General features: G+C 39.3%; 1 protein-coding gene across 1 annotated transcript; it reads left to right on the top strand.

The window, feature by feature from the left end:
• Positions 1-9,000: 9,000 nt before the first annotated feature.
• Positions 9,001-24,260, top strand: pdcd10a (programmed cell death 10a). Its single transcript, XM_066684898.1, has 8 exons — positions 9,001-9,157; positions 14,663-14,828; positions 15,557-15,610; positions 18,511-18,628; positions 19,684-19,810; positions 20,274-20,352; positions 20,798-20,880; positions 23,595-24,260. The coding sequence occupies exons 2-8, from the start codon at positions 14,739-14,741 to the stop codon at positions 23,674-23,676; spliced, it is 633 nt and encodes a 210-aa protein (XP_066540995.1). The 5' UTR covers positions 9,001-9,157; positions 14,663-14,738; the 3' UTR covers positions 23,677-24,260.
• The last annotated feature ends 1,467 nt before the right edge of the window (positions 24,261-25,727 follow it).

A 25,727-nucleotide genomic window follows, 5' to 3' on the forward strand; every position in this document is an offset into this window, starting at 1 on the left:
TTTCAAGGGCAGGGGTGAGCAATGTTTGTTTAATGGCTGTTTATTAATAACACCTTCAGATGGTGGAGGTGAGCGATTTGTTTATTTAAATGTTCGTTAATTGTTCTTTTAAAGGACAGCAGTGCTCTTTGCTAATAACATTTTTATTGCTTTCCGAAGGCTGCGTTGAGCAACGTATGTTTACTTTGTTAAAAAACTTTTGAACTACATTTGACATTTGTTAGAACGTCAGAGAGGTTTTTGTTTTTTTAATCTTTGTTAATAACTCCTTTAGAGGGCTGGAGTAGGAGGTGTTTGTTTGATGTTTGCTAATAATGCCTCTAGAGGGCAGCAGCAATGCTTTGTTTGTTTATTTGATGTCGGTTAACTCCTTTTGGAGTGCATCGATGAGTATCTTTGTTCGTTGTATTTGTTAAAATAACTCCTTTAGAGTGCTGGAGTGGGTGATGATTGTGTGAAGTTTGTTACTAACGCCTTAAGAGGGCAGCAGTGGGTGAATTATTTTTTTATGTTAGTATTCATTTGCGTTGTCAGTTTAACTGAAATCATCTGCTTCACCCAGTGGGCTAAGCATGGGCTAGAGGGGTATAAACCCCTCTGCATTGGGCTTTGAAGCAGTGGAACTGTTTTCTTGGGGTTTGGCACTTCCTCCAGTACTTCCTGGAAGACTTCCTGGGGAGTGTTGTTTGCAATCGGGACTAATCATCCATCAGTACCTGCCCACGCTATGCTCACGTGGCCGAAAAGCATCAAATCCCCACAGATTTCAACCAATAGCATAAGCCTTCCTATAAGAGTAGAATGTCACTGCAGAAAACATTTATTTTAGAAGAAAAAACCAAAGTAACACACTTTAATTTCTTTGAAAACCTGGCATTCAGCAGAAAGATGGACAAGAATTACATTACAAAGTTAATTCTGTTTATTTTTTGGCTCATGTTTATAGATAACTTTTTGATACAGTGTCAAGGTCCACACGAGGGCACCTCAGCCATGAACGTTGAGGGAGGAGACAGCACTGTTCCTTCACCCCACCCCTAATTTCCTGCTGGGGGAGGGGATAAAGCTAGTGGCCAGCGGTCCAAAGCATACTTCCTAACTCCGTAGACCATGGCTGCCCCTTTCATAACAAGTTAATTATAGACTGAACTACTGTGTGTGTGTGACAATGTATGCTAGAAGATAGTACAATGCTAATATTGTTACTTGTTAACTGCATTAGCCTTATAGCGCCAGTGTGTAACAAACTTCAAACACCGTATGACTGACTGAACACACACATTTGCAAAGTGTAACTTTACAGGGAAACATTTTTCTCAGCCTCTCAGTTACTGCAGTGAACCATTTGAACTTCTAGCCATGTATTGATCAAAACACCATGCAGACAACAAACTACAAAAATGCTCACTGCGGTCTTTAAAAATGAAATCAGCTGGTCATGTGAGACTTAAGGAATCCCTGAAGACATCAGGTGAAGGCTGAGAGGTGAAGAGGTTATTAATCCCTGCGAACAGCCTCACAAAGAAAGAGTCCATTCAGTTCAACACAAGGCAGGGGGCCAAGGTCACTGCAGCCAAACACAGTGGCCAAAACTACCACCAGAAAACTACCATCTTAACATAAATTGTAGTCAGATATCACTGTTCCACCAAAACCAATCAGCCAAAATGCAGGCACCTAAAACTCCATTTGGTTGTCCATTAAAACATGACATCTTTGAGTGGCCTGTCCATCAGCTACAGCCAAACACAGCTAACTCAGGGGTTAACAGAACAATGTTTCTGGTGTTGTTTTGTTTACAGATGATAGCAGTAAATTACATTTTCAAATGTGCAATTAGCTTTCAATATTCCATTAACTTTACACAGAAAATTCCTTATATGGGCATGACACATTTTAGAAATCCATTCCTGCTGGGGAGGTGTAGAGGGATGAACAGCAAAAATATTCCTTAAAAACAAACAATCAAATATATATATATAATTTTTGTTCTCCCAATATTTTGGAGCAGACTGTTTGGTAAAAGCAAATACAGTGATCCCTCGTTTTTCGTGAGGGATGCGTTCCAAGGCCTCTCGTGAAAAACGAATTTCCTCGAAGTAGAGAAAAGATATATTTAACAAGTATTTGGACTTTTAAACCCCTCCCTGTGCTGTTAACAACCCCCCCTTTGCATTAAACAGTCATTCTATAATGTTTTTCAGCTGGAACTACATGTGATATCTCACCAGTTTCTTTAATAGAGTCATTCCTAAGCTGTGATTTAGCGTAAGCACATTTCGCTCGGATGTGGACGTGAACAATACATGCACTGTACGTAAGAAATACTTGTAAATGATATATTTTGTCACCTACAGGCCCAGTCTAATACATGTAAATACTTTTGGCTATTCATCTTTCACGGTTTTCCTAGATTTTCCCTCAATATCCACGATATAGCGGCCATAAGCCCCCTTGAAAAAACCCGCGAAGTAGCGAGGGATTACTGTAACAGGCTGTATTTGAGTTGTAGACATGGAGACACCTGGTTCTATTCAGCACCGTCCACATGTTTCTCTACACTCAACCATTTCATACCAGAATACTTTACATCACTGTTTACATCAAAAACTGAATTATGAGGAATTGTTTGGAAGTTGGTGGAATTTCAAAGAAGCTTTGCTCACATGAACACATTAGGTTACCAAATATGCCATGCCACTTATCATATAGGTTAAACATACACACTTCACATACTAGCTATATGATTCACAGAAATCAGTGTTCCTGTACTACTGTCAACAACCCTGTTTCCAAAAAGGAGAGGTGCTGTGCAAAATGTAAATAAGAACGGAATGTAAATTTGTATTTATTTTAAATCAGAACAAAGACAAAAAATTTAAATGTTGAAAAAAAAAATATGGCCATTTTAAATTAGATGTCAGCAACATTTTTCAAAAGAAAACTTAAGATGTGGTGACTAGGGGTGGGTGATATAGCCCTAAAACTATATTATGATATTTCAGGGTATTTTGGCAATAACAATATTCTTGGTGATTTGAACAAAACACTTTCATCTCAAGAACAGACTTTTGCAACAATTTTTTTATAATAATAATTATATTAAATTAAATGTATTTAATATTAATTAATATTAAATGCTTATTTTATTTTTAACATAATCCCATGGTTCTGTGTGCATTTGAAATTTTGTAACCAAACCATCTCCACAAAGTCCAAAGTCACTCTTTTTTGGAGTAAATTCCTTCACTTTCCACCGTACTTCACTGTGCCTAAATGACTCATGTGAAGAACGTATGTCATATGGGTAACTGCATGGCGTCATTAAAAAACCAACTCAGAATATCATTATTATCATGATATTTATTTATTTATTAGGTATTAAGTAGTGTCGCAGTCACACAGCTCCAGAGACCTGGAGGTTGTGGGTTCGAGTCTCAATCCAGGTGACTGTGAGGAGTGTGGTGTGTTCTCCCTGTGTCTGCATGGGTTTCCTCCGGGTGCTCCGGTTTCCTCCCACAGTCCAAAAACAAACGTTGGTAGGTGGATTGGTGACTCAGAAGTGTCTGTAGGTCAGAGTATGTGTGTGTGTGAGTGTGTGTGTGTGAGTGAGTGTGAGGACTGGCGCCCCCTCCAGGGTGTATTCCTGCCTTGCACCCAATGATTCCAGGTAGGCTCTGGACCCACCGCAACCCTGAACTGGATAAGCGGTTACAGATAATGAATGAATGATATGGCACAGCCCTTGTGGTGACAGAAGACAATTTTTTTTCAAACAATAAAAAACCCTATAACATGATTGTGATGTTTTGACTTGTTTACTTAATGACGTCATGCAGTTACATGTAATATGGCATACATTCATTATGCGAGTCATTTAGGCACAGCGACAGGTGCGGTGGAAATTTGCTCTGTGTTGTAAGAACTTGCTCCAAGTGACGAGTGACTTCAGTTGTGTGGAGGTGGTTTGGAATTAAAATATCAACATTCTATATAAATTTTATACAATGTCAGAATCTTGGTAAGTTACAGTTGTTTACAAAAGAAGCAAATGTTTACACATTTACTTGTTGTTTCTTCTGAATGTTTGAAATTTTTAGATTGTACTAAAATAAAATGTTTTTTATATCGAGATATTATTTAAGGTCCATATCACCCACCCCTACTGGGGATTTCACTGTCTACAGCACATATCATTAAAAAAATCACTATATGTAAAGGGACAAGGCCACAAACCTATAGCGGCTGGCAGTGATCTTCAGACCCTCAAGTGGCAGTGAATTGAAATCAGACACTTTTCTGTAGTGAAAAAAACTGCATGGTCATAGAATCACTTCCCAAAACCACTGCCTGTGAACGCAGTTCATCACCGCACCCACAAACACAGGGTAAAATTCACTAATGTAAAGACGAAACCATACATAAACATGATCCAGGAACATGTCAACCTTCACTGGGCCTGAGCTCAATTAAGATGGGCTAAGGCAAGGTGGAAAAGCGTCCTGTGCTCTGTTGAATCAAACTTTGAAATTTTGTTTGAAAATCGGAACGGTGGAGCAGCAGGTAGTGTCGCAGTCACACCACACAGCTCCAGGGACCTGGAGGTTGTTGGTTCAAGTCCCACTCCGGGTGACTGTCTGTGAGGAGTTGGTGTGTTCTCCCTGTGTCTGCGTGGGTTTCCTCCGGGTGACCGTCTGTGAGGAGTGTGGTGTGTTCTCCCTGTGTCTGCGTGGGTTTCCTCCGGGTGATTGTCTGTGAGGAGTGTGGTGTGTTCTCCCTGTGTCTGCGTGGGTTTCCTCCGGGTGATTGTCTGTGAGGAGTGTGGTGTGTTCTCCCTGTGTCTGCGTGGGTTTCCTATAGGTGACTGTCTGTGAGGAGTTGGTGTGTTCTCCCTGTGTCTGCGTGGGTTTCCTCCGAGTGACTGTCTGTGAGGAGTGTAGTGTGTTCTCCCTGTGTCTGTGTGGGTTTCCTCCGGGTGATTGTCTGTGAGGAGTTGGTGTGTTCTCCCTGTGTCTGCGTGGGTTTCCTCCGAGTGACTGTCTGTGAGAAGTGTAGTGTGTTCTCCCTGTGTCTGTGTGGGTTTCCTCCGGGTGATTGTCTGTGAGGAGTTTGGTGTGTTCTCCCTGTGTCTACGTGGGTTTCCTCCGGGTGACTGTCTGTGAGGAGTTGGTGTGTTCTCCCTGTGTCTGCGTGGGTTTCCTCCGAGTGACTGTCTGTGAGGAGTGTAGTGTGTTCTCCCTGTGTCTGTGTGGGTTTCCTCCGGGTGATTGTCTGTGAGGAGTTTGGTGTGTTCTCCCTGTGTCTGCGTGGGTTTCCTCCGGGTGACTGTCTGTGAGGAGTTGGTGTGTTCTCCCTGTGTCTGCGTGGGTTTCCTCTGAGTGACTGTCTGTGAGAAGTGTAGTGTGTTCTCCCTGTGTCTGTGTGGGTTTCCTCCAGGTGACTGTCTGTGAGGAGTTGGTGTGTTCTCCCTGTGTCTGCGTGGGTTTCCTCCGAGTGACTGTCTGTGAGGAGTGTAGTGTGTTCTCCCTGTGTCTGTGTGGGTTTCCTCCGGGTGATTGTCTGTGAGGAGTGTAGTGTGTTCTCCCTGTGTCTGTGTGGGTTTCCTCCGGGTGATTGTCTGTGAGGAGTTTGGTGTGTTCTCCCTGTGTCTGCGTGGGTTTCCTCCGGGTGACTGTCTGTGAGGAGTTGGTGTGTTCTCCCTGTGTCTGTGTGGGTTTCCTCCCGGTGATTGTCTGTGAGGAGTGTGGTGTGTTCTCCCTGTGTCTGCGTGGGTTTCCTCCCACTGACTGTCTGTGAGGAGTTGGTGTGTTCTCTTTGTGTCTGCGTGGGTTTCCTCCCACAGTCCAAAAAACACACGTTGGTAGGTGGATTGGCGACCTTAAAAGTGTCCGTTGGTGTGAGTGAATGTGCGTGTTCCCCTGTGAAGGACTGGCGCCCCCTCCAGGGTGTGTTCCCACATTGCGCCCAAATGATTCCGGGTAGGCTCCGGACCCACCGCGACCCTGAACTGGATAAGTGCTTACAGATAATGAATGAATGAATGTATGTTTGGAAATCATGGAGGAAGCATCCTCCAGATTAAAAAAGAGAGGGTTCATCTGGTTTGTTACTAAAGCCTGTGTCTGATGGTATGGGGATCCAATCTAGATTTGAAAGACTAACATCCTACCCACTAGACACAATTATGATTTAAAACTTAAGCTGTTCCGTTGCATTTCTGTCCAAGCGTCTGCATTATGAGTGTGCATGAACGTGTAGGAGTTTGTATAGTGTACGAATGTTTGTGTGTGTGCGGAAATATAAAGAGCTTTCGGAGCAGCCACTATCACTCACTGCTGCAAATTAGCACACAATCCTCCTTCATGACAATCCATCAGAAAGATCAATATACACTGGGGAAGACCACCCTAAAAGGAGCCTTCATTCACACTGAAAACGTCAAAGTGATACATTACAATCCAGACCACGCCTTTCATCCACTATATGGCCAAAAGAATCTGGACATCGGCTCATTCAACGTCTCGTCTGAAATGAACGGCACTGAGAGTTGATTCCTCTTTGCTGCAATAACAGTCTCTACCTTTCTGTCGTCACTGCATCAGGTCAGGTGCTGATGGTGGATGATTCGTCTTGGATCCCAACATTAGATGGAGTTCCAGACGACAGTTCAGCTGCTAAGGAGGACCTATACCCCTCTGGTCAACACTCAGCATTGAGCACTGGTGATTCTTAGGCTCATGGGCTACAGCCAGTGTCCCATTTCATTTTCTACAGAGATCATACACACTACATTTACAGGTTTGAAATGATGTCTTTAAACCTTTGAACATAGTCTATGTCATTTATTCTACTGACCACCTCACTCTACATTTTCCAGCTGCTATTTGTCTCAATTTCTCCAGCTTTTCTCTCGTGGCTAATCCCCATGTGACCACATGTCACTGCTACAGGAAGAGGACAAACCTGCCATTTCACACAGCCACTAAGAATAATCCCAGAGCCCAACAGCCGATCATTTACACAAACACCATATGGGATTTTGTGAAGAAAACGCACGCCTTCACACTGACTTGCTCCCCAGAATCCAGATGTGAGCCACTTGCAGCAGCTGGATCCACCAGGAGAGCCTTAATCCAAGCAGGTATTGCATATTCCAGTCACAATGTTTGGATTTTCTAATGCGATGATACGGAATTATGGACGTTAACAATATCAGACCAATAATACAGGTCTTTTGGGATTTAACCATATTACTACCGTTGTTGATATTGTTTTGTAGAATGGTGTTCTAGTCATTTTTACTGGAATTTTATTTCTGGTGAATAGTTTATACAGAATGGTATTCTATTATCTCCTTGAATGGTATTTCCACTATTTTCAGTCACATTTTACCAAATCCTCAGAAGGCTTTGCTTAGTTTCTAGGTTAATTCACTACACAACTTATCTATTCTATTGCATTAATACAATAAGTGAGAAATGGAATATATTCCATTTCTAATTTTTTCAATATAATTTTCAAAGATGTCTTATTAAATCAACCTTGAAATAACAAACAAAACCCCTACCTGACAATGCAAAGTTGATATTTATGCATACAGATTAATGGAGGGGATGGAATGTCCTGATAATGTAAACATACATCTCTACAGATATTAATCTAGCAGCCCACAAATCACACAAGTTCGTTTTTTCTACCATTAAAAAAATATATTTGTCCCTGTACATACATTATAGCTTGTTTACCACTTCTCAGAACAACACTGATGATGGGAAATACACGCTGTAAATACAAATTATCAACCAAAATATCATTTTCAAGCCTCTGTTGTCAAATTTCACACGCATAAAGGCATGAAAACGATCTATTTACAGGAAAATATGAAAGGAAAAAAAACGCATGAAAGGCTTACCGTGTGATTTAAGGTGGAAGATGTGATCCTTTAGGTAATAATTAAAGGTGGAGTCGTAGCTCCCGTCTTCTGCTCTCAGCTTGTCCTTCAGCACGCGTCGCTCGCCATGGTTTTATTTCTCTCAGGCCCCACCCATTTCCTCCTGATTGGTCCACGCAAATCTTAACCATATCTTCAGTACAATATGCAGGTTTACTATTTATATAAAATGTAGAATCGTGTAAATACAGTTGTTCTGTCTTTAAACTGTTATTTCATTAAAACATCTCTAAAGAGGATTATATTTCCGTAGAGTGGAATTCATATGTGTTTTGGAAGCACTCTATTGCTATACAGAAATATATTCTTTATCTTAATGACGTTTCATTTTTGACAATATATTTTGGGATTTGGGGTTTTACTGCAAAATGAGCGTCCTGTTCTACAGCATAATATTTGTGAAAGAAAGAAAGAAAGAAAGGAAGAAAGAAAGAAAGAAAGGAAGAAAGCAAAGAAAAGAAACAATCAAAGAAAGAACCTTGTTGACATTGTATAGAGGACATAGAGGGCAAGGAAATACAGCTTAACAACCAGCAAGTGGAGAGAAATAGATTTTAAGAAAATGGGATATTTATTTCTATATTATTTTAAAATTAATATCAATTATTATATACAAATCATTTAAATCGTATTTAATAAACATATATGTTATATATATGACTATTAGTGGTCAAAAAGCAAGTTTATTTATTATATAAAATATAGTAATAAATATATTACATATATATTATTACATATACATATATACATATACATTTAAAACACTTTAATTGCTTTTTTAATGTGAAATTACAATATATTGCTTTTAGAATAATACTATTGTAATTTCTAGTAACATATTGTTTAATAAAAATTATCTTTAAAACACGAATTGCTGATTATGCGAGAGAGCAGGGAATGGCCAAAAAGCAGATCACTCTTTTCCGTCACACCTGAGCGCAGCCAATCACAGCCAACGCTGGGAGTTGTAGTCTTTTTTGTAGTACTCGACGCCTTGCATTTACTGCTTTACGTTTTAAAAAAACTACAAGTCTACGTGTCTCCGCCTTGCGATTCATTTCTAGCCACCGAAAAAAAAAAACAGATCCTCCCTTATTTTTGTAGATGTTCATGGAGAAAACTTCCGTCTTTACTGGGACAGAAAATATATAGAGTTTTGGAGGAGATAAACCGCCGAAAGAAGAGGAGATTGTGTTCCTTAACGCAGTAAGTACACACGGTTAAAGTTAACCGACAGAACAGGCGCTACATGAAGTAACACAGTCTACGAGGACGCCTATTTAGCATGCTAACATTTTCTCGCGACCCAAGAACAACGCAGTCATTAGCTTTAACCGCGTTTTAAACTTCTCTTTTCGGCTTTATTGTGATATATAGATGCTTTTAGACAAAACATCCGAGAAAGCGTTTAATTAAAATATACCAATGTCCGTGTAAAAACACGCAGACTCTATGGTGAAGAAGCTAATCTACCGTTAGCTTTGCGTCAGGGTTGTGTGATGTTATCTTTGCTGACGATGACTAAAGTGAAACTGTAGATTTCTCACAAAAGAACTAACGTCTTAAGGTTAAAATAACAGAAATATTCCATCTGTTTCCATTTCTACAGAATGGAATTTAACATGTGTTTGATAAAGTGCCATTTCTGTAGAACGGCTGCCTCTTCCTGTACGTTAGTGCACTTTTAGCTATAGCTAGCACTGTAGTTTTCTTTTTGAATGGTGTTCATCTTGTAGAGAATGGATTGTACTGTTTATTTGTAAATCTCCATTTTGTGATTTAGTCTTGAATTTTGGAATTTCTTTTGAATCTGTTTCTGTGGAATAGTTTATATCCCTTTCTATGTAAATGAATTTCATTTAAATGTGTATAATATTCTTTTCTATTCATTTTGCATAGTGATTAAATGTTATACACTGACAATTTCTTGTAGGAAAAGGATATTCACTTCTTTGCAGCAGTGGTAATTGTTTTCTAGAATATTTTCTCTAACTAGGGCCTGGTATTTCTCATCTTTCTCGTGTAGTTTAAATCATCTGTTTCACAGTATACTGGTTTCTTTTTTCATTTTCTAATGTTCAAGAATAAAATTTAATTTTGTACAGGCTGAAATATTGTAATCAGTTCCAGTCCTGGTAGTACAGTATAAATTCAGTTGAATTTATTTATAAAATGCAATTCTGGGGCGGCACGGTGGCGAAGCAGGTATTGTTACAGTCACACAGCTCCAGGGTCCTGGGGTTGTGGGTTCGAGCCCCGCTCTGTGTAACATAACTGTGAGGAGTTCGCCCTGTGTCCGCGTGGGTTTCCTCCGGGTTCTTCGGTTTCCTCCCATGGTCCATAAAACACGTGTTGGTAGGTGGATTGGCGATTCAAAAGGTGTCCATAGGTGTGAGTGAATGTGTGAAAGGACTGGCGCCCACTTCAGGATGTGTTCCTGCCTTGTGCCCAATGTTTCCGGGTAGGCTCCAGACCCACGGCGGCCCTGAACTGGATCAGCGGTTACAATGGATTGGAATTCAGGATCTAGAAAATGTGAATCCCTCTTTTTAATGTATTTCTACAGATTTGGAACCTGAAAAATGAAGGTCTAATTCTGTTATTAAGACTTTATTTGAAAATTTGATTTTGTAGAACAGTTTTCTTTAGCAAGGAAGCTATTTTAAATTAAATATTTGGTTTATTGTTCAGAATAAATTGACTCTATACATCTAAATTTTCTCATTTTAGTTTTTGTCTGAATATTTTTTTTTTAAGATTGATACATTTTTTTATAAGGAAGGACAACCCCTTAAAGGTTATGCAGAAGGGCACTCCAGGACTAAAACAGAGAATCATGGAGTTATCATTGAAGGTAGATTAAGGCTAATAATGTTGTTATTTCTTGATAAGTGCTTCTTCTTCTCCTGGAGTACTACTGAACTACGTGTTGTAGCGTTTACCCTGCTCTAACACACCCAGGTCACTTCAGGAAGGGCTGATTAATTACGGTGGTGTGTGGGTTTGTGCGTGTGGCTGTGTTAAAGTGCTTTCTCATAAGTGTGTAAGTTCTTGTAATTTCTTGTGCAAGAACACACTAACACACAGAGATTGGGCTCAGCACATTGTCCACAGTTCAATCGTCTGATGATATACTTTAAGAAGAAGAAGTGTTACTTTATTAATTGCCTTGGGGAAATTGGAGTCTTTTCATTTTACCCATCTGTGGTAGTGAACACACACACACACACACACACACACAGGAAGCCTTTTGGGATTAGTTGCCTTGGTTATTGAGGGAGGGTATGTCAGGGAACACTTTCCTGAAGGAACGTAAGCAAATGTAGGTCCTGCAAAAATACAATCCGTATCTACACACCTATGGTCTTTATCAGTATCTTTGGTAATATGGCATGTTAGTAGTCTACATTTCAGCTCAGCCACAAACCACAGGTACGGACTGTGGGCCAGTCAGAAAGAGTAAAATCTGTCTGGTGAAAAAGGAAGTGGCCTTCATTATCTGTAAGCATTTTATCCAGTTCAGGGTCGCGGTGGGTACAGAGCCTACCTGGAATCACTGGGCGCAAGGCGGGAATACACCCTGGAGGGGGCGCTAGTCCTTCACAGGGCAACACACACTCACACCTACAGACACTTTTGAGTTGCCAATCCACCTACCAACGTGTGTTTTTGAACTATGGCAGGAAACCACACTCCTCACAGACAGTCACTCGGAGGAAACCCACGCAGACACAGGGAGAACACACCAACTCCTCACAGACAGTCACCTATAGGAAACCCACGCAGACACAGGGAGATCCCACCACACTCCACACAGACAGTCACCCGGAGGAAACCCACGCAGACACAGGGAGAACACACCACACTCCTCACAGTCAGTCACCTGGAGCAGGAAACCGAACCCACAACCTACAGGCCCCTGGAGCTGTGTGATTGCGACACTAACCTGCTACACCACCATGTAACATAATTTATAATGATTATAATTAATGCTATATAATAAAAACATAATTAATGATTATAAAATATACATGTTTTGAAGAATGGTAATCCAATTGGATTGCATTTCTATGTAATACATTTCTATTTCATTTAAAGTCCAATAAAACCCTCAAATTTACATTGAGCAAGAAGGCAAAAGATGTAACTAATGTCCAGTCATTAGTTATTTAATAATCTCTTAGTGCAATTTACTTCAAAGAAGTGTGAACACGAAAGGAAGCACATTGATGATTATATTCACATTTTTACACGAGAGATGCTTATTTTCTTGGCCCTTAATGAGATGACATGAGCACTCCTGGCCTCTCAGGATATTTATGGATGTTTCTGTGAATATTCTGTGGTGTAATAAAGGATGTAATGAAAAGGCTTTCTGATGAATAGCCAGGAGATTCTTCCATGCATCACTGGGACAGATTGGAGCTGAGCTTTTCGAACTGCTCTGTGTTTATGGTGTTCGTGGCTTCATTCCTACAAAGCCCTCATTTTTCATTTAAAATTAATGCGAGTTATGAAATACGCAGAGGACGTAAAATGAGATTTAATGGCCTGCAATAAGCCACTTAATTTAAACAATGCTGTAAAGTATTATTCAACTGTGTGAAATAGCCTGACAAGTAATGAAATGTCTTTTTGTGAGCAATAGAGTGTAATTTCACAATATTATAGTGTCTCTCTCCTTTTTTTCTTCTTTTTTTGTGGGAGGGGTGGGCCTTTAAGATTTGTGCATTAGTCTAATTACTTTTATGGCAGTGTTCATTTAATCTGCAGAATTACTCCAGATTAAAATAGTGGCATTGTCTTTTAATAAGTGAAGAAATAGACTGTCTTCAGCCTTTGGGTGTTGGCCTTTTGGGAGTCAAACGTCATCAGAAAGGAACTTTGCAGGAATCAGGTGTTGGCCTTTTGTGACAAGGAAATGCAGAGACGTGAGTCATGGAGCTGTGTTCGTTACCTTGGCAACTCGACAACACTAGCTTTCTACACTTGAGTTTTTACACAGAATTTCCTGTGAGTTGCCTCCACCTGCCTTGAGTCTACACTTGCTGATCATTTTTTCAGAAACACCTACTATATAGGTGTACTTTGTATATTTATATTTGCAGATTAGAGCTCACAAATAAAGAAACTCACCAGAATCTTTATACCCAAGTATGCCGATATCTGCTTATCCATTTCTTTCTGTTAGAATATATTTATTGGAGTCTTTTAAATGCTCTAAATGGCATCATTTTAAAAACATAGCATTAATTCAAATAACTAAACCTAATTAGTTTGAGGTTATATTTCCTGAAGCCAGAATGTTCAGCTGTAAAACACAAATGTCGTGTCCTACCTTAAGTGATTGGTGGTTTGTGTATTTGCAAGAAAGTAAGCAGCATGGGTAAACATCCTCTACGTGTGGTGGTTACGTAATTTTTGTTAGGGATAGTAAAGACAAAGAATGGAAACGCTAGTTGGGGTTGATTCTTAGTGGACTTGTAAGCTGTGTGTTGTTTCTTATAAGCTGGAAATATTCTGTATTATTTTTACTCAGCCAGAAATACTTCTAAAGTCCAGTCACAGTTGATGGTGTGTGTGTAGTGACGTCAGTGTGAATGTCAGGCAGATAAGATGCCGTTTCACCGGGGCAAAGGCCTTTAAACTGGAACTGTTTGATTCTGCTGTGGATTTGAGACAGGACTCATTTCCCTGTCCACGGCTGTGTGGAAATGACCTGAAATTAAGATAACTAGAATAGAAAAGCAAACAGTTCACTTGAATGTCATGAGAAAAGCCTTGGATAGAGATTCAGGCTTCCTCTGTTTGGCTAGTGCAGATTTGTGATTCATTACCTCTGAAGATGTAAAGAAAATGAGTGATATTGTTGACAGTAGAGAATTCAGGATTTCTTTATTTCAAGTGGTGGTGATAGTAACCACACATCTTCAATGCATCATTTTATTTACTCACCTTGACCACCAGTGACTTACAACACACCAAGGAGTCAAATGGAATTATGGTGATTTTAGAAAATAATGGAGACCTAGAAAAAAGCCTTTTTTTCATTGTTTGTTCATTAAAGATATTTGAGATGAGCTTTGAACAATAGTTTGTAAAAGAAAAACTTCATTACATCATTACAATACATGTTCTTCAGACCAAGGAAGGCGTTTTGATGAACATAATAAGAACAAAATAAGTTATTTTACTACAATAACTGTAACACCTTAAAGAAGCAGTGTAATGGCAGTAGTGTTGGTGTACAGTTGTTTTGAATTTAAAGAGCTTGTCAATGGGTCAAAGACGTCAACATGGCCGCTAATCTTGATGACTGACATTAGCTTTTAAATAGCTTGGTGTTAAAAATATTTGAACCACTCTTTTAATCCACATTCACAACAGTGAATGACCCCCTCCTTTGAAAAACATGTTTTTACTGTGTTAACATGTCCCTGTGTTCATCATAACTATAATAATTATAATAATGTTTTCTATATTAATATCAGCACATGCATTTACATGTGATTTTGTTTTCCTTTTAATAAACCTGATTTTGATTTTAATGTTTTATAATAATTTTTTTTTTTTTTACTGTTTTGCTTCAGTAACAATGACCTAGACAAATGTAAAAGCGATTATAAAGCTGATGGTTTTAATTTATCTTTTGATTTATCTGTCTCACCTCTGGCAGGACTAATCTGTTTTGTCTGTTCTTCTTCCTCTAAGAAATCGTTTGGGCCCCGTCTCTGTGTTTTTTGGGAGTGAATGACGCTCCGCCCATCCTCTCATCACCACGACGACGATGACAATGGAAGAGATTAAGAATGAAGCGGAGACGGCCTCGATGGTTTCCATGACACTGTATGCTGTGATGTACCCTGTATTTAATGAGGTGTGTATTTGGTAAAGATAGAGATGAGAGATGAAGTTTTGGAGTTGTTCTAACCAAAATATTCCCAAATAACCCATCAACATCACAAATTGGTAGTTCGCTTGTTGCTTTATGGCACACTAGGTGCCATTCTAACAATATTATCAATGTTATTTACCTGTTTGTGGTTTTAATATTGTGGCCAATTAGTGAATGCTAACAAACACAAAATGTGTCTTTCCTAATTAAAGGTAAGTGGTAGAATTAATCGTAAAATTGATTGGATAAATATAGCTTAAAAAAACACAAACCTTAACAAGTGCGGTCTTTGATTACTAATGGCTGCTTATGCAAGATGGAGTGAAAGTATTGTAAAGTTTAAACATAGATTAAATGTGAAGGCCACAGAACAACACACATGGTAAACTCTCTGAAGTCCCAAAGTCCTACACTTTTATACAAAGACCCAATAATCCTTATTATACTCCCTCAATCCCTCAATCAGCAGAGCTCAGCGATGTCTGGCCGATGTTTTCCTCTCATGTTCACACCCACGTTGTCTTTGGAGAATTAATTATGCGCCTATTTAATTAAAGCCAAAAGCCCACTCCTGCCAGAGACTTAATGATTCTTTTTTTTCCCCCCCTTTCTGGCCCATTACAGGTTTATGTGCATAACATGTGCACGTATGTGGCTCAGACTGCAGCGATTGAAGATATTTAACTGTTCATGTGTGTTTTTTTTCGCAGTTGGAGAGAGTAAACCTGTCTGCAGCACAGACCCTGAGGGCTGCTTTCATAAAGGTAAGAGAAATGGCTTTAACCTTGACAACAATGGACAGAGGGACTGACTGAATTTAGTAGAACTGGTTTGAATAGTTTGAATATTTCAATATTTGAATATTCATTCATTATCTTGGTATTTATTTGCTTGTTTAGTATTTGGAAGCTTAATCTTAATAGACATCTTGCTTAACACACCATATATTATCAACTGCACATGGCTATGGCTTTCCACCAACAATTTAATCATTAATAGGCATTAACCAATTGCTATTACTACAAATAATAATAATAATAATCATAATGATAAGCATAATAAAAAAATTTTATATAGCACCATTAAGGCATATTAAAGGCTAAGCACCACTTAATGGACCTCCATGAATATTTCACATTATTGTAGTGACTGACAGATATAAGTATGAATTAAAATGAAAATAGCAGCTTAATTTGCTTTAAAACCGAAAATTTTATTAAATTGACGGAAAAACCCGAGCTCGCTACGGAAATTCTTGAATGCGACCGTGACGTCACTGGTGGACAACAGCTGAACAACGCCGCAGTAAAACACCGTTATGACTGACTGTTATGACAGTATCTAGCTAAATAACCAACATTATTCATGACAATAGCCTAGCAATAAGCTAAACTCAAATGTAGAGGTACCGTTATTCTTGTAAATGTGATCGAAGTCGAACTCGAATTCATCCGACACTATAAACCTCCGTAATGCAGCTACGTAGCCGAGTATAATCTGAGCACCGAGTTTAGCGAGTCAAGCTAACGTTAACTAACACCAACTAAAACAGCCAAAGTGAGTGTCCTTACCCTGTTTACCTCCATGTTACAGAGGCTCTTGAACACCTTTTGTTGGTGTCCTTACATGCCCATATTGTTGGAAAAGCGGCAGTGAAATGACCTACAGATAACGGAGTGAGCGGATGGTCCTTTCCAAAGTGCCCGTTTAGAGTTGACAAATTTAGTCCATTTTCTGGGTGTTTTGGGATCTTTGGGCCATTTGTTCACAGATGTCCCACTGTACATTGAATGATTGCAGCCAAAAACAACACACCTTTTCGTCATTTTGCATTAAATTAAGTGCAGCTTCTAGAGTTGTTGTCCACCATCTACGTCACAGGCAAGACGCCTATTAGAGTTTCCCAACACCGTGGGGGGGTTAAACCTTATTCCTTGAATTAGTAAGAAATAACATGTTTTCTGACTATCAATAAACACAATTAGGAACTCAAATTCCACTGTATTTATTTGTTTGACACTTTGATAGAGCTGGGGCTTAGCCTTTAGACGAGTGTGTGTTAAAGTGATAGAAACCACATAAAATAGCTCTATTACTGAACTGTTCACTGATACTGACTACTGAACTGCTTTCTCTAGTTAAGGTGGGACAGGCAAGGCAAAATGCTCACAATTATACCCACATTATTACTATTAAATTTCCCATATCTCCCTACAGTGAATAGCTGGACACCTGAATAACTGGATGTCTGTAAATGTAAATAACATCACAACAACAACAAATTGGATTTCCTGTGGTTAGCTGACTCTACATGAGTTAACATATATTTCCCCTCCACCTCCACTGTAAAACTAAAGAAATAAGTTTATATCTTAGTGAATGGATTGTATTTGGGTGTAACAGGGAGACCTATTATTGTTACTTGTACAATGGATCTGCAGTAGGTTTTAGCTAAGCTGTCCCTATAAAGTACAAGATCTCCAAATCATCTTGTAAACAGAGTTTTTAGTTTTATTCCAAGCTGTGAGGAAAATCACTGTATGGTAGAATATGTAAAATTATTACACAAACACATATACCATCCAATCAGCGCTAATCGTTTTATTTCCAGTGGAAACTGTCCCTTATCATTCCATATAAAACAATTCAAGTGCAAAAAACAAATACATGCAGGTTCCTGTACCTTCTGTTGTAATGACTCAGCTTTTAGAGTGCCTACCAATGTAATACTCTGCATTTAATGATTATTTAATGATCTATTAGGTTTTCCAATGGGGGGTGGGGGTGTGTGTGTGAGTGAGTGAGACCTTGCATCACTTCAGTGTAAATTTGATTCTTTACATAAAGTCATATTTGACCATGATTTGATTCTTTTGGCACCTGTATTTACACAGAGACCTCAAATGTAAAAGAAAAAAACTCTTTGTAATAAACCAGCATTATAATAATTGTTTGACTGATTATTTGGAGCAGAGACCTTCTGATTCTGCTCTTGGCTAATGTTGATTGTTCCCATCACTTTAATTGTCACATTTATTCTTTTTACAACAAACATACTGACATTAAGGTTTACAAAACATTCATTTTAACAAAAGTTTCTTAAAATGCTGTGGAAAAACGATTGCAGCTTTCAGAGTATTTACTTTAGTATTCCTAAATTAATTCATATTGGAAATCTGCTTTCAGATCTGGTTTATATCTGACATGTGAGGGTCTTTCATAAAACAGGATATCTCTGTTTAGCCAGATAACTTAAGCCCTAGTTTAAGCGTGCCTAATCGGAAAAGAGGGCGGCACGGTGGCGAAGCAGGTAGTGTAGCAGTCACTACAGCTCCAGTGACCTGGAGGTTGTGGGTTCGATTCCCGCTCCGGGTGACTGTCTGTGAAGAGTTTGGTGTGTTCGGCCTGTGTCTGCGTGGGTTTCCTCCCACTGACTGTCTGTGAGGAGTGTGGTGTGTTCTGCCTGTGTCTGCGTGGGTTTCCTCCGGGGTGGATTGGCAACTCAAAAGTGTCTGTAGGGGTGTGTGTGTTGCCCTGTGAAGGACTGGCGCCCCCTCCAGGGTGAGCTCCTGCCTTGCGCCAAATGATTCCACGTAGGCTCTGGACCCACCGCAACTCTGAACTGGATAAGTGATATTTGTTTTTTTTGTGTGTGTGTGTTCAGGCAGAGAAAGAGAATCCTGGACTCACGCAGGAAATTATCATGAAGATTTTAGAGAAGAAGAGCGTGGAGATCAACTTCACTGAGTCGTTATTACGCATGGCAGCAGACGACGTTGAAGGTGTGTAATTTATTCTGACTCTCATCTATAACTTCAGAAATTAAATCTGTGTTCTGCCAGGATGCTAGTCCAGGTAGATGAAGCATGATTGTTGTTATTCCATTTCCCCATTTGAAAACTTTAGCTGCCTTTTCTTGGTGAATGATGAAATACAAAATTATCCGTAGTTATTTGTAATAATAACTTTACTGCATTAATGTACATTTATATTTAAGAGAAGTTTAGTTCTTCCTCTGTAAAGTTTACTTAAAGTGGATTAAACTTTACAATGGTGGTGACAATTATTATATACCTACCCTGTAACCATTTAGAGTTCAGCTGCTTGTTGTGCAGTTTCTCTCATCTGGGTGGCGCTGTTTCCCCACAAATGTTTTTTTTTTAAAAAGTGTTTTATGGTAATATTTTTTTTCTCCTCATAATTTAATTTCCTTCTCTCTGCAAGCATTTTTGTCACATCTTCAGATTTATGCTCCTAATGAATTCACAGGCACACAGAGAGAATCCAGGCAGTGGCTTGTGTTTGAATTTAAAATTTACCTCCATCATTAAGCCAGGCCCGTTTTCATACCTTAAGCCCCATCTTTACTCTCTCCACTGTAATCCTTTAGAGGGAAGGAGAGGGGAAGTGCACTCATTTATGATGAGAATGAAGAGCTGATAGCGTACTTTTAATACATTCCCTGCCAATTCAAAAGTTTGGAATCAGTGTCTTCAGTACTATTTAAAAATAAATGAGGGAGTTGTTTTTATTTATTATTATTTTTATTTTTTTTAATAAAGGTTTAATACTGACTCTTTGATATGTCCAGGTTAATAGATGTCAGTATTACAGCTGTTTCATGACATGAAGAAGAGTCAGTAGCGATAATGATGAAAATGTACAAAAAACTACTTTTGAAATACATTTTTGTGGGAGAGAGGACACATTTACTCCAAAAGACAAACCTTTGTCTTTACTTCACAATGTAAACCTTGCAGCAAACATCGTGTTTGTTTCAGAATAAATACAATAATAAATAAGCACTCGTTGACTTGTGTGTGTTTTGTAACTGTAGAGTACATGATCGATCGACAGGAGCGAGAGTTTCAGGAGCTGAATGAACGAGCTCGAGCTCTGAAGCAGATTCTCAGCAAAATCCCTGACGAGATCAATGACAGAGTTCGCTTTCTCCAGACCATCAAGTAACAGAACACACACCGTTTCACCTTTAACGCTTATGTCTTATACTCACCAATGATATGAAATGTTAGACTTTAGAAAGCAATTTTAGATGTTTTTATTCCTTTATTATTAACGATGAAATACATGAATGCACTGTAAATATAAATGTGTGAACTGATAACTTTTGAAATTAAGTTTGATTGTTCTAGATATTCATTTTATTGCATGTTCATTGCACACAATTTTGTTATAAACCAGTTGCACAACTAGATGTTATTAGATCTGTTTACTGATGTTGATTTATTACGCTTCACTATGGACACACATGGCATTTATACATTTTAAATAGCCTCCAAATTCTTAGTTTGATGAGCAGATTAGAATAATTTTAGTCTCTATTCATTAAAAACAATTGAGAGGTAGAGAGAGAGAAAGAATTTTATCTGAAGCTGTATCTAACTACACACATTTTACCTCCCACAGAGATATAGCGAGTGCCATCAAAGAGCTGCTGGATACAGTCAATAATGTATTTAAAAAATACCAGTACCAGAACAGGAGAGTGAGTAACACACACACACACACACACACAAACATGTATTACCAATACAAATTACAAATAAAAACCCCTACATTGACAATTACATTTAACTGCTGTATGACAGTTTCCTCTGTGGTCCTGCGTCTGTGAGGATATCGTGGGTTTGTGCTCTGTTTATGGTTGGACTACAATTTCGTCAAAAGGATGCTGTGGCTTTAAAACACATTTGAAGCAATACACAGGGCTTTTTGCTGTACTTTAGTGTTTAGCAATAGAAAAAGAGTGGACCAGGCCATAGGAAGCACAACTTTGTATGTTATTGTGTGATGATATTTGCACTGGTGAACTTTTTCTTGTGCTTGTAAGAACACTATCTACATCGCTGCTGGTGCTTAATTGGCATTTGTTAAAACTGGGAAGCCCCTTCACTTTGTTCATCGTGGTAACATTCCTTTGTGTTTTGCAGGCACTAGAGCATCAGAAGAAAGAGTTTGTGAAATACTCCAAAAGCTTCAGCGACACACTGAAAACCTATTTCAAAGATGGAAAGTAAGCAGCTCTTCAGAACCTTATGCATTTTTAATTTGCTCCTGTTTTATCTGCTTTTTAATGGGCTATTTGATTTTGCTCCTTAATGCCTTAAGCCATGCTATTGTTGTTTGATATGATTCTAGCCTAGTTAAATATCACGCGTGATCCAAAAGCGTGTCGCGATCAAAGCATGACTGACACAACATAGTATTAACTTGACCGCATACCGAGTGTACACTGTCCTTTCATTTTCAGTGGAGCATGAGGAAAAGAATCAATAATGTGACTCTCTTTGTTGATAGCTTTCATTAAAACAGGTCTCATTCTCAGTTGACATTTTAAGTTCTGCCCACAAATACGTTTTTAGACACTGTACAGTATATAGAGCACTGTTGTAAAAAAAACATTCAGACGTACATTTAGAGTCTGTTATTATGAAAAGAATTGTGGACATATCCAGTGTTTCTTCTGAAATTAAAAGTATCTCTTTGCTGCAATAACAGTCTACTCTTTTGGGAAATGTTAAACTACATATTGGAACATTTTTGTGAGGATTTGATGGCTTTCAGCTACAAAATTCATAATGTTGGATGATCACAAACACCAAAAGTTTTGTATAGAGCTCAGTCTCTCATTTCCACAGCACGGTCCCAGGAAGATTTAAAGGCTAAGCACCACTTAATGGACCTCCATGAATATTTCACATTATTTTAGTTACTGACATATATAAGTATGAATTAAAATGAAAATAGCAGCTTAATTTGCTTTAAAACTGACAATTTTATTAAAATGATGGAAAAACCCGAGGTCGCTACGGAAATTTTTTAACGCGACCGTGACGTCACTGGTGGACAACAGCTGAACAACGCCGCGGTAAAACACCGTTATGACTGACTGTTATGACAGTATCTAGCTAAATAACCAACATTATTCATGACAATAGCCTAGCAATAAGCTAAACTCAAATGTAGAGGTACCGTTATTCTTGTAAATGTGATCGAAGTCGAACTCGAATTCATCCGACACTATAAACCTCCGTGATGCAGCTACGTAGCCGAGTATAATCTGAGCCACCGAGTTTAGCGAGTCAAGCTAACGTTAACTAACACTAAAACAGGCGAAGTGAGTGTCCTTACCCTGTTTACCTCCATGTTACAGAGGCTCTTGAACACCTTTCGTTGGTGTCCTTACATGCCCATATTGTTGGAAAAGCGCCAGTGAAATGAGCTACAGATAACGGAGTGAGCGGATGGTCCTTTCCTTTGGGCCATTTGTGCACAGATGTCCCACTGTACATTGAATGATTGCAGCCAAAAACAACACACCTTTTCGTCATTTTGCATTAAATTAAGTGCAGCTTCTAGAGTTGTTGTCCACCATCTACGTCACAGGCAAGACACCTATTAGAGTTTCCGAACACCGTTGGGGGGGGGACCAACGGTCTTTTAAACCTTACTCCTTGAATTAGTAAGAAATAGCATGTTTTCTGACTATCAATAAACACAAGTTAGGAACTCAAATTCCACTGTATTTATTTGTTTGACACTTTCATAGAGCTGGTGCTTAGCCTTTAAGCTCTTCTAGCACACACTTCGTATTGGGCTGGAAGATGTCATGGCGCATGGAACCTACACAACTCAACTCAGCACGGCTCCTTTGCTTTTCCACTGGTCAAATCTAGTACCTGGTTCCTGGAATCAGATACTTTTTCAGTCCCAGCTCGCTCTGGGTTCCAAGCGTGCTGAGTAGGTACTAAATGGTTACGTGTAAACCCGTCAGAGCACTAATTGGCCAGAGAGACATGTCAATCACCACAAAATGCAGAGCAGATTCAAATCCAGCACAAAGTTTTCACTTATTTTTCACATTTATTTTTATGGGACTCACAACGGCAGCTCGTAACTGTACCCCAAGGTGTTCTGAAGAGATTTATATGCTCCTTGGGCCGATGGGCGATGAAAGTATCCAGCATGCAACAAGTAAAACTGAGTGAGTTCAGTCCAAAAACAACACGTGAATACACGATGGGTAAACAACACCTGACTTTACCGCCGCCACCTTTGTTGTGATTTTCAAAGCCAGCGATTCCTGTTAGTGAGGGGTTTTGCGACGTCGCCCGCTCCATTTTGCAGGGAAGCTGTGCCAGTGGAAAAGGGACCAGCTTTAAGTGAGCCAAGCCGTGTGGAGTCGAGTCATGTAGAGCTGGACCCATGCGGTGGAACAGCACCATTAGACTTGTGTGCAGCTCCAGATCATCCCTTTCATTTTTCAAAACAATGCATAAGTGAATTTGTGGAATTTGAAGTAGCTGACTACACTAACGTATGAAGAGTTGTCCACAAATGTTTGATCAATTTGTTTTTATTGTGAGTGTAGGACAGTTCTGTAGGAACCGTTAGGAAAGTTAAATTAAAAAAATTGAAAACTGTTAGCACAGCTTTTCTTCTGTTGGATCAGGTCGACTTAATTCAGAAATGCTGTTTTGAGAAATAGCCTCAAGGTGTAGGTTCTGTATGTGATGAAGCCAAACTGAACATCCTGTTGAATTTATATATATTTTACCACTTGCCTAGTTTCAGTTACTTGGCAACCCTTTCTGTGAAAGAATACGTTAATGATAATCATATGTTTAACAACGTAACGTTGAATTTTCTTACATGATTACAATTACTAATGAATGAGTTTTTTTTTTTGTCTTTCTTGCTTTCTCTTTTTCTCTCTCTCTCTCTCAGGGCAATAAACGTGTTCATCAGTGCCAACCGGCTGATCCACCAAACCAACCTGATCCTTCAGACTTTTAAAACAGTTGCATAAAGAAAATAAACTGTCTTTCTTGCTCTCTCTCTCTCTCTCTCTCTCTCTCTCTCTGTGCGCTCCCCCTGCTTTCATTTGTACCTTTACTATAACCTTTGTATGAACATGTACAAACTTTTTGGACTGTGTAATTTATGAATCCTGTCTCATTGGGGCATATGCTTCAGGCCTGATTTCTTTCCTCCCCCCATCCCATTCATCTAATCACTAATTCTCTCCTTTAGCTGGGATGAGACCCAGAGTTTCCATGCTGTTTTTTATTCAGTTATTCTTCCCTTTATCTTTTTTTCCCCCCTCTGTAAATACTGGACTTTTCCTCTTCCCATCTGACAGCACTCAACTCCGCTGAAAATGGACAGATGGGAGTTGTTGTATATTTAATAAATATTTGGTAGCCTAAATATTCAAATAAATGCACCGCACATGTTGGAAAGGTTTCATTGGAACGTGTTTCTGTTTTTGTTTTATTTTTTTTTTCTTTCTTCTCTGTGTCTTCATTTAGAAAAATGTAGTCCCTCCCCCCTTTTGCTTTTACCCTGAGGATTTCACTAATACGTGCTCCATATCTATTTCAGCCCTTTTTAATCCCTCTAAAAAGCCTGTTTTGAAAAAGATATTAATTAAATGGCTGTGACCTGATTTTTAAAGCCTTGGTCTCCGTTGGTGGAGGATCCAATCAGCTAATTCTGATTATTTCGAGCCATTAAACATTGTGGAGAAAATCAGGCATGGTCACAGACCTTTTCCCTGAGGAACTCCGGACCATGAGAAAAACGAGAAAGACCTCAGCTCTCTTTCTCTCCACACGGGTTCGCTGAGATTCAGTATAGAGTATGTGTATGTCTTGGAAAGCTGCGTGTTTTCCTGTTGGTTTAGCAGAAATAAGGGCAAAAAATGTGTGTGTGTGTGTGTGTATATTTTAATTTGAGCGGCACAGTAACACAGCAGTTAGTGTCGCAGTCACACAGCTCCAGGGACCTGGAGGTTGTGGGTTCGATTTCTGCTCCGGGTGACTGTCTGTGAGGAGTGTGGTGTGTTCTCCCTGTGTCTGCGTGGGTTTCCTCCGGGTGACTGTCTGTGAGGAGTGTGGTGTGTTCTCCCCGTGTCTGCGTGGGTTTCCTCCGGGTGACTGTCTGTGAGGAGTGTGGTGTGTTCTCTGTGTCTGCGTGGGTTTCCTCCGGGTGCTCCGGTTTCCTCCCACAGTCCAAAAACACACGTTGGTAGGTGATTGACGACTCAAAAATGTCTGTAGGTGTGAGTGTGTGTTGCCCTGTGAAGGACTGGCGCCCCCTCCAGGGTGTATTCCCGCCTTGCGCCCAATGATTCCAGGTAGGCTCTGGACCCACCGCGACCCTGAATTGGATAAGCGCTTACAGATAAAGGATGGATATATTTTAATTGTTCCACCATAGGGAATTCCTTATTAGGTTTCTTGAGCAAAGAATGGTGTGCCTACCCAAGCAGGAAATTGAACCAGCATGATTTTCTACTGAGCAACACTAAACACATACAGTATAAATCATATAATATAGAGCATTTTAAAAAACCCAGTATAACAAATTATTATTTGATGTTTTTGCTCCTGGGCTCCCCCTACAGTTGCAGAGTGTAAGTAATTTTTACAGCACTGTCCTGAAATCAAGGGGAGGGGGTTATGGGTAAATTACTCAACAGGTTTCTCCTCACGTTTTGGTAAGTGTAAAAGTGCAGTGTAAAGTATGTGAAGCTGCTCTCTTTAGAGGATGTGAGAGTCTGTATGAAGATTAATGTCTGGGGAATGAAACAAGGCTTGGGTAATGTCTGTCTTTGGGGATTTCACTGCTGGGAACAACTGTGCTGCAGTGGATCATTAAAACGAGTGTGCTGTTTTTTGTTTTTCAAACTAAGGGGAGCACGCCTCAGACATTGTTCAAGGAGGTAACATTTCACAAGAAGGAAACATTTTAACTTTCAACGAAACCAGATTTCACTTTTCATGATGGACTTTTCACACAAGTTAATAAACAAAAACGGAAGCAAGACGTTTTTTCAGACACCTCCAAATAAAGACT

This window comes from Hoplias malabaricus, chromosome 11 (assembly GCF_029633855.1).
Source record: "Hoplias malabaricus isolate fHopMal1 chromosome 11, fHopMal1.hap1, whole genome shotgun sequence".
Classification (NCBI taxonomy): Eukaryota; Metazoa; Chordata; class Actinopteri; order Characiformes; family Erythrinidae; genus Hoplias; species Hoplias malabaricus.

Bases quoted from the DNA above. Each gene is read 5' to 3' on its own strand.
- pdcd10a (XM_066684898.1), top strand. From the start codon at position 14,739: ATGACAATGGAAGAGATTAAGAATGAAGCGGAGACGGCCTCGATGGTT. The intron at 20,353-20,797 runs GTGAGTAACACA...TGTGTTTTGCAG, and splicing joins ACCAGTACCAGAACAGGAGA to GCACTAGAGCATCAGAAGAA. The intron at 20,881-23,594 runs GTAAGCAGCTCT...TCTCTCTCTCAG, and splicing joins ACCTATTTCAAAGATGGAAA to GGCAATAAACGTGTTCATCA.